At 44.2% G+C, this 12,037-nt stretch overlaps 1 protein-coding gene across 4 annotated transcripts in view; it reads right to left on the bottom strand.

Moving 5' to 3' along the window:
* Positions 1 to 1,700: 1,700 nt before the first annotated feature.
* Positions 1,701 to 12,037, bottom strand: part of LOC118327824 (FERM domain-containing protein 4B-like) — a 46,070-nt gene continuing 35,733 nt past the window's right edge. The window contains exons 12-24 of one of the 4 annotated variants that reach the window (XM_035661296.1): positions 10,220 to 10,296; positions 9,508 to 9,646; positions 8,029 to 8,170; positions 7,792 to 7,925; positions 7,582 to 7,698; positions 6,948 to 7,176; positions 6,702 to 6,758; positions 6,457 to 6,592; positions 5,699 to 5,863; positions 4,833 to 5,593; positions 4,586 to 4,724; positions 3,954 to 4,211; positions 1,701 to 2,885 (exon numbers count right to left, since the gene is read on the bottom strand). In XM_035661296.1, the coding sequence (XP_035517189.1) occupies position 2,885; positions 3,954 to 4,211; positions 4,586 to 4,724; positions 4,833 to 5,593; positions 5,699 to 5,863; positions 6,457 to 6,592; positions 6,702 to 6,758; positions 6,948 to 7,176; positions 7,582 to 7,698; positions 7,792 to 7,925; positions 8,029 to 8,170; positions 9,508 to 9,646; positions 10,220 to 10,296 (2,355 nt within the window). In that variant the 3' untranslated portion in view covers positions 1,701 to 2,884. Of the gene's footprint in view, positions 4,212 to 4,585; positions 4,725 to 4,832; positions 5,594 to 5,698; positions 5,864 to 6,456; positions 6,593 to 6,701; positions 6,759 to 6,947; positions 7,177 to 7,581; positions 7,699 to 7,791; positions 7,926 to 8,028; positions 8,171 to 9,507; positions 9,647 to 10,219; positions 10,297 to 12,037 lie in introns of all 4 variants that reach the window. The other 3 variants (XR_004796721.1, XM_035661297.1, XM_035661298.1) reach the window with 3 other exon arrangements.

Here is a 12,037-nt window from a genome sequence, read left to right as displayed (position 1 = left end):
TGCTGATCCTGGGGAAGCCACAGCATAACATGATTAATAGTCACTCTAATCTGAGTTTGGCTGAGCCCTCTGTGTGGCAGGGCTTAGTTGTTCATGTGTGACACCTATCAGCTCTGTGGTATTGTTTAAAAATGTGCAATATTAGTGCTGATTTGATATCAGTATTGAAAATCAAAATGATAATTATTTCAAAAGCTTTAAACAGGGCAGGAAGCGTAAAATCCACATATTTTTAGCATTTTGGTCAACAACACAGCCGTGGCTGAAAGCGGGATGGAGGAGAGTGGCGAGACCGGACCAAAAAACTGTAAAGTTGTGGCCATTAAAACTAAAACAATGAGCTTTAAAGACCCTACAATGCTTCGTAGAGTCAGACGATACATATTTAATCCACTATTAACATAAAAATATTGATTTTGCGTAGCTTTAAATGGGAAACTGTTCAAAGAATAATTAAACAAGACCACTAGTGAAGTTTTTCATACATGGACACATTTTGGACAGTACAAAAAGTCTATTAAGGTTCTATACCCAGCCTCAATCTGCTTTCCATATCAGTTTTGTCTGGAGTGTTAGATGAGGTGAAAGTACATAGGAGCCCATTGTTTATGTAGTCGAGTGTCAGCTGGAACGGCCTCGCCTGATGTCTGACTGCAGCTGGTGTGAAGCAGCAGAGGCACAGAGACACAGAGAGACAGCTGGATGCAAAGCACTCCCCGTCTCTCACTGCCTGGGGTAAAGCCGAGGAGCTGGAAGTGTCTCAGACCTCCCCTGAGCTCGCTCAAGAAGCATAACACTGAGGGGCACTGCGAGCAGGAGGAGCTGCTCAACGGTCTTCCTAAAGAGGGGACCAGTGGCAGAATACGCTTGTACTGGTAGAAAATGTGTGGCGGCTGGAGAAGAAAGGGAGGGAAAGGAGGTGAAGGGTTATAGCGAAATCTACAAGGGAGGGGGGCAATACATGTGTACGGCAGACTTCTATTACGTGGATGCCTCCAGGGAGGGTTTGGTGCTATAAACACTAGCTTGTCATTCACAGAAGGACAGAAGAACAGGTTATAGCCCATAATGGGTGTGACAGGTTTTAAAGACTGGTTTGGTGGGTTTACGGCTTAAGGACGTAGAAAACCAGCCTGGCAACACAGCAAGGCGGTGGGAACATACAGCCAGAGCGACAGAGCTCTGCAGCACGAGAGCGTTTCTAAAAACAGATCATTTATTCATAATTAGCTCTCATCATGACTGATTGCAGCCCTGCATTCATTCTTAGAAGCCCAGAAAAAACTGGGATGTAGCCAGTCCTCTACAGTTATCTTCCCAACTATAATCTGCCTCCTTGAATGCACCCCAGATAAGTAGTTTCCAAACCCTTTATATGTGCAGAATGGATTTGTGTCCTAGTTGACCAAGACCACCATCCTAAGCTACTGTGACAGAGCCTGCAGAGAAATAAAATGTAAATTAGACTTAAGGTTATTTAGCTATTTTCCTCTATATGTGGTGACAATCATTGTAGTTTCTTCGAACCCCATTTCATTAACTGGCTGAACAGACGTTCAATTACCTAATTTAATGGATTTGGATTTAAATCCTGTGTTTTCCTGCACTCAGAGGGATGAGATTTTTTCTTGTCATTACATTTCCCCGAGAAGCTTCAAAGTCTGCATTCTTGTTAATAAATACGACCTAGAAACCAAACAGCTGATTCAAATGCTGATTTTTTTTAATTCAAACAAATGCAATTATACAAATTACTAAGAACCAGCTTAACAACTTAACAACAATTGTTTACTATATATTACATGCTTTTCAAATACATAAAAATGCTCTAAAAAAAAAAAAAAGACGACCAGTGTATTTACAATACCAACATTTACATACAGCTTCATTCTCTAAAGAGAAATTGTGAGCACCAGTCCATGATTTCCAGCATGGATGAAATAACCATGTTAAAATAAAAATAAAAAAACAACAACAACAAAACTGGATATTCTGTCTTCCTGCAGTGACTTTTCAGATGTGGCAGTGATATCAAAGTTGGTGACTTTGGGTAATACTCAAATGGTGTGACAGATGCATTTGGCTCAATTGTATTAGCAAGTACTGACAGTGAGAAAGATCTGATACTTTGTAAATGACAAACAAAAGTATAGGAAGCACTGTAGTAGCTACAAGCGATGCTTTGACAACATTTGATCTGGTGACTGCAGAATGTTCCAGGAAGAAGCCATCTTTTTTGACTCATTTTTAATGAGTTCAATCCTTCATTTTGATAAAGGCCTTATCAATCCTTGTCCAATCCTTCATGGTTACAGTGCTCATACATGTGTGTAAGTGGCAGAACAGGATGAGTCATTCTCGTTGTTCACTGCGGCTAAGTATCCTTTTACAGAGACGCTCCTAGTTCTTGGTTTGTGAAGTCGCTATCTCTACGGAGAAACACTGAAGAGATTTAGTCCACATTCCCTTTGGCTATACCACACAGTCCACAGCAGGTCCTGGTATAGTTTCAGTGCATCACCAAGTGCCATCACCACAAACACTCGCAATCCAGACATGTAGATGCTCTTGTGGGTTTTTTTTTTTGTTATGATTTAAAACCAGTTTGGCATTCAAGAGAAGAAGAAGACTTCATTTTCTTTAAAAGCTGAATTCCACAGAATCAGTTCCTTCATTCTTTGGATCCCATGGACACGAAACAGGTAAGTGCAGTTTAAGGCACAGTGACAACTTGTCAAGGTGAGAAATGAATACAGCAGATGGGCAACTACACTATTGTTCCTGGTTTCGAGTCTTCGTGCCAGTGAATCTGGTCTTCTGGCTCCAGGTTAGTGTTCATTTGATTACTGATGTGTGGGTCCATTTGGCTGACATCTATAAAGGATCTGAAATAAACACACGAGATGAAACACGTTAGACAGGTGGCACACCGAGTGTAGCTTGTGAGTGGTTAACTATGAGTTTAGAATGAATTAACCCTGGGCTGTCAAAACGATCCTGTCATATTGCAGCTTTGTAGTGCCAAGATCAGGAAGTAAAATAAAAGAAGAAAGGTTAAAAAACAAATAAAAACATTCATGTACCAAGTTACCTCGTATGTTTCAGGCATGTTAATGGTTATCTCAGTTTCAGAGGGTAAACCCAGGGTCAAACATTCACACCCAACAAAACAGCAGATGCACACAGACATTATGCAAACGCATAGCCTTCAAATGCGACTATACTCAGGGGTCACATTTTTTCCTCTGCCACACAAGTGCTCTCCCACCACCGCAGGACACCCAGAGAAATAAACCAAAAATCAGGAAGAGTAATATGAAATCATTTGGAGCTTTCTTCTAGTCCCTGCCACATATATATATATATATATAAAAAAAAGACACATCACCATCACCATGATAACCATGTGGGCAAGTTTTACAGTCTCGTCTCTCACCCTTTCTTCTGTGCTGTGACTCTGATTATTGGGGGGAGGGGGTAAATTTTCCTGGTCAGACGCATAGGCAACAGCCCCACACCTCTCTAAAGGCCCCGCAGGGCACGCCATCCTATCACAGCTCCGCCACTCAAACTCTGTGGGACATCTGTGCCTGAGAAGGGGGCAAAGGTCATGGGTGAATGGCAGCACATGGGCAGGGAGCCTCTATATGGGCCAAGAGGAAGGCAAGCGGCAGAGAGAAAACAAACAAACCAAAAAAAAAATCTGAGCACTAAAGGCACACTGCAGAATGTGACCACTGGATGACAATATGCCAGCTGGAAGAGGAAATAGGGCAGGCATGTTTTTGAAAAAGCCATGCAATTATCTTATTGTACATGACAATGAAGGAGCAGTCAAACATCTCAAAAATGCAAAGTTCACTTCAAAACATCAACAAGCAGACTATGGAGTCACATTGCAGACAGACTAAAAGAAGCAAACGCACAGGCTCCGGCCATTGCTGTTTACTTACTATGAACTACCTTTCACAAAGGACACCTTACTGAGCCTGTGCCCTCTGGAGGATTGTGGCTGTGCAGGGCTGGAGGTCACCTGCCTGACCCGACAGCCAGGGGAGTAGGAGGAGGAGGAGGAGGAGGGAAAGGAGGAGGAGGGCAGGGAGGCAGTGGAGGAGGAAGCTGAAGAGGAAGAACTAGCAGGGAAAAAGGCACAGCGCCTCTGGCCGTCAGGGCTGTGCCAGGAGCCCTTAAAAAGCTGGGAGGTGCCATATCTATAAGAAAGCAGGGGCCAGTGGACAGTTAAGGACAGCAGAACCAGTCTTAAGCTCTGAGGAAGAACTGACTGCTGGCTGCACAGATCCTATAATCCTACTGCTGAACCAAGCTGTCATGTGAAAGCAGATGGATGTTTTCTGATTTCCTAACTTAACAGAGAAGTTGAAGAGAATGTAACATTGGCTGCACATCAGTCCATAGTATTGTTGTGTTAAAGAATAACAAAAACCAAATAGCAGCTTATATTTTCTGTAGCCATCCATTCTAGGTAATTAAACACTAGCGCTTAGCTCTGGGATAAGGAGGATCAGGGAGTGGCTTATTGGATAAGGAGCTGAAGCCGAGCTGAGGTTTTTTTTTTCTCTCTCACCTGTTGTGGGCGGAGTGGCTGTAGGGGGCTGTACTGTAAGAGTAGGACTGCGGCGCATGCACAGGCATGTCATATTCCAGCATACCACCACCACCACTCATATGGCTGTGCCAGTTTCCACTTGAGGACACTAAGGACACTGGAGAGAAACAAATTTTACATGTCAGCAAATTACCCACCTACATGTGAAACCAGGGTCAACAAAAGCATGCACTAGAGACTGTGAGATATGGTGCAGGGATCTAACCTGAGGAGTAGGAGGTGTTTCTGTTGTTGTGGCTGTAGGGTGCAGGCATGGTCTGATAGCCCAGGCTCTGCTGGGAGCCTCTGTCATAGTCGTAGTTGTACGCTGGCTGTTTGTGCGCAGCGTTGCGATGGTACCAGCCTCTCAGGTGTTCCGCCACCAAAGCCTTCTGGATGTTCTTGGTGACCTGCTCGTTGCTGCGGGGAACGGGGCGGTTCCTTGGTGGCCGCAGTGTGGCGTACGGGTTCTGCGACATGCCGTCTATCTCGTCGTTACCATAGTGACTGTGCATGTCGTGGCTGTGATAAGCTGTTGGGGTTGGGTGGTAGGAAGGGTTGACGTTATAGTGCCCCTCCATCTCATTGTCATACATGTAGACTCCATTAGAGTACGGCTCTGGTTCTGCATGGCTGGGATAGCCGGTGACGTAGTAAGCCGTTGTGGTGGGTCGGGGTCGGGGCTGGTAGGCGTAGGAGCGGGCGTCTGGTTGAGCCAGGTTGGGCATGCTGCCCGTGTTGGCGTACATGTCTTTTCTGTGGCGACCGCGAGCTTTGCGTCTGTGGGTGTGGTTACCGGGGACGCTGTACTCCACACTGGATTGGCTTGTGTAGGAGGAGCCGTCATCGAGGACCTCAGTGCTGTTGCTGCGTCGAGCTGGGGAGAAGGTGAACGTTGGCACAGGAGGTTCGGTCTCTGTCACGAACTGGGACTGGGACTCCAGACTACCGCTACGCTGGCGGAAATGTTGCGGAGCGTCCTCTGATCTGAAATTGGAAAGCACTTTATTGAAAAGCTCTGTTTTGATTCACGGATATGCCAAAAAAAGAGCTGTTGATGACACAGATATTGAAAAGTCTCTGAGGCCTTACCTAAGCTGGGTGCTGCTGTAGGCATTGCGGGTGAGGAGGGGGGTGGGGGGCATGCTGCGGGCATCACGTGGCTGTCTGGAAGCCGGTTTAAATGGGCTGCTGTGGCTTGATAAGGCATCACGGTGACTGTAGTGGAGTGATTCCTGGACTTGGCCGTAATTTAATCTGGAACACAGATAAGAACGATGTTTTTAGGGCTTTTGCCTCTATAGGGCTGAGCTTTTTATTGAAATAAACACCTCTACCCTCTCTTCACCTTCTGTCAGAAAAAAACACTTTGGGTTTGCTTGAATGCAGCACTTTAGCCATTACTTACACCTGAATGACAGTCATTACATACCCCGTTGATCATTCTTTTCATGCAACAGCAAGCATTACGACTTCTGAATCTGAGGGCATCACATCACCCATATCACTTTGTAAACAGTCATGAAGTAGCTGCCATTTAAACTAAGTTTCCAGAGCTTTCCTGTTTCCCTTTTCCTCTCCTCTCGGCTTGGAATTGTTGTCTGCTCCTTCGCAGGCAGCGACATGTTCTTTTCCATCTATTTTTAAAGCCGGTGCGTTGGGCTGATAAGAGGGAGATTGTTGGAGAGCCAGGAGAAGGAGGGAGGTGAGGTGACTAGCAGGAATGTAGCTGTGGATCTAGTCTACAGGTCTGTACTAGCTCCATGCTTATGGGCCTCTAGAAAAACAACTGTCAGACGCACACTGAAAATTAAAATCATCTTTCATGGGTGTCATTGCTGGCTGTTTACCTGCTGTCTGCTTGCTGGTCATTGGCAGAAGACCGTCTGTCTTTGCTGTAGTGAATGTCCAGAGTTTCTGCGTGGTGTGGTCTTGGGGAATACTGAACCGATCTGGACCTCTGCCTCTGGGAAATGAGCTCGTCATCTGGGAGATAAAAAGTGGTTTCTTGGTCAAAATTGATCTAAAATGCAGTAAATGAGGAAGGAGGGAGTGAACACACACACAATGCGCACGGCTATGCCTGGGCACTTACCATCATCTAGAGTGAGGCTGTCAGATAGAGAGCTTAGGTCTGAAGGGTTGACATCATCTGATAACAGAGGAGAGAAAATAGTCTTTAGAGACTCCTCTGATATACACTTTTCATAGGAAATGACACACCTTTCAATCAATCATCACTTGTCAGAAAATTCATAGACCTTAAAAATCAATTTCAAGCTTTGACAGGCAAGCAAAACAAAACCCGCGTGGAGCTTTCACTGCAGTTTATGACAGCTACCTGCTAAGATCAGTGAGGCTCTCTGGGTGGGTTTCTTTCCTTTCTTGATCCTGTAGGCGTTGATCTCTTTTTCGATCTCCTCCAGCTTCCTCATTGCATCCAGACAGTTGTTTCTCCTTTTCTTCTTCACTGTCTTGGCGAGGTCATCCTCGTTGGATAACTTGATGGCTGCTTCCACAATCTTCTGCTGCAAGGCGAACCTGCTCTCAAGATTCCTCAGATGTGGGTCCTACAGGGAAACACAGCACGCACACAGTTAATGGGGGGAATTTCCAAAAAATGAAGACAGATCCCATCAACGGCAGTACTCTGAACAAAGAAACAGACTACAAAGACACAATATGGAATTTATCTATAAACATTCATTCTTAGTGTGCTGACATATTCATATTCAGATGTATATTCTCTTTCATATTTATTTGGAAACTCACAACAAATGTTTCACTCAAAGCATTTTCAAAAAGGTTAAACCCCTAATCCTCATCTCAAAAGTCAAATGATCCAAATGGTCTCTAGGTAAACAAACACAGTGGTGTAACAACTCGGTTTCAATTAAGTATGACATGCTTCATTACACAACAGAGAGAAATATACCACGACAAAAACACAACACACCAACAGCAGCAGCACTAACCTCATCGTAGGGGAAAAGGTCATCCAGCTTGAAGGCTGTCCCAACACGCCGTCGTACATGAGGAGCCTTCTCACCTGCGGCTAAGGGATAGTCTTTAGGCAAACGGCCTGTAAGCTCCTGCAAATGAGAATCACAACAACCAAAAGTCAGCTGAGAGTGGGCGCCTTTCAAAAGCCCTTGAGAAAAGAACAGAATAAGAGAGACACTCACAGCTTCCCTCATGCAGATCATCTTCAGTTCTTCAAGTTTCTGTGTCAGCGTGTCTTGAAGCGCCTTTTCTTTCTTTTTCAACTCGGCAACCTTCTCTTTCTTCTGTTCCTCGCTGACTTCAGAGTCAGCAGAACCTGGAATAAGCACACGTCTGATTAACTACAAATTATAGCAATAAATCATCTCTCACAATCTGACGTGGATGAGAAGCCATTAGCCGGTTAACTCTCCGCTTACCGGCTGAGATGAGGCTGCCATTGCTGGCCATGATGAGCTGGTCTTTGCTCTCAATGCTGGAAAGTTTACTGATCCGCGGGGCGCAGATCTCTGTGAGGTCCATGGCGATGTCTCCTGAACTCCTGGTCGTGGTCATCTTTGACTGTAGGTTAGATAAGAGTTGGTTAGGAGGAAGGAAACAATGATGAGGAGGAGGGAAAAGAGTAATGAAGGAGGGATTGTGAGTATTTCATTGTAATGATAGCACACTGCGATCGTGGCGGCTCCATTTGCATGCTCAGTACTCCAAGCGCACTGCTCTATCATCAATCAGTGTGGGCTCTATTCCTGGATGAACACTGACACACCATCTGCCTTTGAGGGAAGACAGTGGCTGAATAACCCCATTTGACTGCAGCCACACACGCTCATCCATCTCCACCACGAAATGCACATCACACACACCACTCATACTGTATAACAGCCCTGATACTGCATCATAAACACAAACACATGGACCATGAGTGTATCTTCAAGGCATTCGGACATCTTTTAACACCCACACAAGGACCTGGGCTGTGAACACACTGTGCCCTTTTCTATTTATTGTCAATGGTGCGGTCATAAAACCCATTAATCTCTTCCAAGATAAACACTTCACATTTTATATGGCAAATTCTGGTTCTACTTTGAGTTAAACACGTTTCCTCAGACCACAGACAAGGTAAAAATAGGCATAATAATAGGCGCTACTACTACAACTATATCATTCTGCACTACTATATCAGCAGTGTGGTAAAAATATTTCACTCAGAGCAATTACAAGCTCTTGTGCATTTTCACTTTCAACGACCTAACTGCCTGTTATTTAAGTTAAAGATAACAGCAGTACTATTCCTTTTATAGCAAGAATGAATCCCAACATAAGGCTGATCAGCATGGAACGTATTTACATTAAATCTGGACGCCTGGGATATCACTTCACCAAGATATTTACACAAGTCACAGGCATGGGACACGCAGGCAGTGAATCACATGAGCAACAGTCACTGTTACACCACGCTGTGACACTTGCACAATAACCTTTCAGACAGAACGTCAGTCCATATTCAAACTGAATGAGAAAGACAAGCTCAGTGCATTTTAATCCGTCTGAAGCCTCATTTTACAGTCTGTTGAAAACAGGTCAACACTATAGCTCATAATCATAATCATAATCATTTTAAAGTTCCTAATAGGGCGATACAAACACACAAACAACCTATGTATATCAGTCATTTGCTCCTAAAGAATCAAACCTTTTCCCCTGCGTGACCTTCTGTAAACACACACACACACCTGACCCTGATCTGTGACCTATGTGGGTCACTTGACATGAGACCAGCTCTATACACAGGTCAAGTCATCAGTGTAAAATAAGTATTATGCTGTTTCTGAGTAAATCTCAGTTGGCAGGAAATGTGAACAAAGTAAACCAGTGAGGAGAAAACAGACACTCACTTTGCTTTGCTTCCTGTCCAGGTAGAACTGGTGCTGACTGATGGCCATCACCCAGATGGTTTTAATCAGAGAGTGGCTGGCATACCACGTGTGAATGACCAGGCCAGTCTGTCCGAAGGTTCGCTTGGTCACTGTTCTTCTGTAGAAGATAATAAGACAAACACTCAGTACTTGTGCTAATCCAAGAAGCAAATGTGTTCATTAACTGCATACAGAAACAGAACTGTTGATGGTAGATGAACAAGGCTTTAATTAAGATTAAAAAGATGTGTTACGCAAAGATTAAATAGTAATTCAAATAAAATCTTTATCCAATTAAACTTGTGGGTGTTTGTGTAATAATAGACCGAAGAGGAGACGAGCAGTGACATCAAACTCATTTTGAAACAGACAGTGGGATTTAATAACAGCTTTGGTGGCTGAAAGTGCCACATTAAAGCTAATGTGAGTAGCAGAGGTCTTACAACAACCATAGAATAACACATTGGCCCTTGAAGAGCAGGAAAACACTCATTTCACAGGTTACAGGTTACAGCTATTAACATGGTGTCTTAAATGGGCCACTGGCAGCAGATGCCCTTCACTGTGTGTAAGGTGTAGGATAAGGACATCGGAAGCAAGAGAGCAGCAGCTAAAATGAGAACACTTCAAAAACAGGGAAAGGACCTATTAAGATCAGTTAAGATAGACTGAGTGGTTTGCCTTCTCTGACCTGTGTGGGTCGTTCACTTCCACAGCAAATTTCTTTTCGCGGAAATACAAATTCTCCAACTGCTTCCACTGAAACAACTGCAGAGAAAGAGACAGTTCAGAGGAAAGGGGGGAGGGGTAGAGGAACATTACACATCACTGAATACACAGGCCAACACAGGACTATTGATTAAATGTGGATTTACAGTACATAAACAGAAATGTCATTTGATACCACAAAGGCTATAAAACACAGTTGTGTCAGTTCAATGTCAGATCAATCTCGCAAAGACAACACAACAGGGAGGCAGGTATTAAAACAACTTGCTTTGTTTCAACCACAGCAGCCTGCCTTTTAGCTGTTTTTTCTGGTCAATTTGCAAAATTAGCAGAAACAACACAAAAGCTGAAGCGTTGAATGGGGTTCAGTGGACCGGCCAGTCAGGTGCAAGTTCGGGCTAACGCAGGAGCAATTATAATGCCAATGCTGCAACTGCAGGGAGAAAAATCGGGCCAGGCGGCAGGCCAGCTTCCCATTTCATTCTGCTGTGGAGGAGGCAGGACCTCTCTGTGTCAGAATGAAACATCTGCTCTGCCGATACTGGGCTCACTAAACAGATTTGGAGCCACTTGCCTGTGAACAACTTCCCTGCTCTCATATTAGTAAAAAGAAAAGCTACTGAACAACAGTGGGGCTGAGAGTAAAGCCCGAGAGAACGATTATAGCCACTTTTTTTACCCAATACCAACCTAGAAGGTAGCAACACAAATTACTCTAAACTACAAAAACATTTGACAACCTGTGAATTGTGCCTAGGCTAAGAAATCACAATAAGATGCCACATTTTCACTTCCACTGGGACAAACATATTTGCTGAGCCTAAATTATACTCAACAAACCAACTAGAAGACATATCTCCCTTTACAACAGCGTGGCCCACACAGCACAGGGAACAGGTACAACACCACCAACACTAACCCTAACCACCAACAAAAACCACTATACAGGTAATAGGTGGACACAATCTAAAAGCTTACCGTAAATGGTATTTTTTGCACTTCTCAAATCCCTGCTGAATTCTCTTGGGTTTGTATTGAATCCTTTGACTGAGTTTCCCACAGGGCCACAGCTTCCTCGAACAATACTCTCTCTTGTCTGTCTGGAGTCAGATAGGTGTTGCAAGAGTTTCAGCTGAGCTGGCCCCGCCCCTTTCACCCCTCCTCCTCTGACATCACAGATACCTCACCGCTGCCTCCGAGGTTTTGTACTGTTCTTCACTGCTCCCTCTCTCCTACACTGCTCACTTCCTTTTTAGTCAGACCAGATGAGCAGGTTGTACACAAGCATGTGCTGGGCAGGGTTTTCTCTTGTTTGAAGACATTTCATCTCTGCTCCACTTCCCGTCACTCGCAGATAAGCGATCAAACCTACACTGACTCTGAATACTCCGCTTCCATCTGGGAAGTTCTCTGCTTTTCATATTGTAAATACCACACAAAGCACTGTTGTGAAGCTGAATCTACTGTGACACTCTCCCCCCACCTGGGGAATCTGTTACTATGGTCTAATCATTAATAGCAGGGGCTCTCTTTGCTTTCATGTGGCAAGGGAGCACTCTGTCAGGTGAAAAAACCCACTATGTACAATGCTTTTACAGGTTTACACTAGCAAACAATCTTGACAACTCAGAGTTTCACGCTACACAGTTAATGTGTGTATTCATACAGTTTCACAGGAAGCTTTCATTTTGCATTAATTAAAATCAATGAAGACACTCGATGTTAGATTTCTAGTCAAGGTAACAATATTGTCTTTAGTTATGTGGGCATGGTGGACCAT

The sequence above is a fragment of the Morone saxatilis genome, unplaced genomic scaffold, assembly GCF_004916995.1.
Source record: "Morone saxatilis isolate NCDOM2014 unplaced genomic scaffold, NCSU_SB_2.0 Contig18, whole genome shotgun sequence".
Classification (NCBI taxonomy): Eukaryota; Metazoa; Chordata; class Actinopteri; family Moronidae; genus Morone; species Morone saxatilis.
This window is presented reverse-complemented; position numbering and strand designations above follow the sequence as displayed.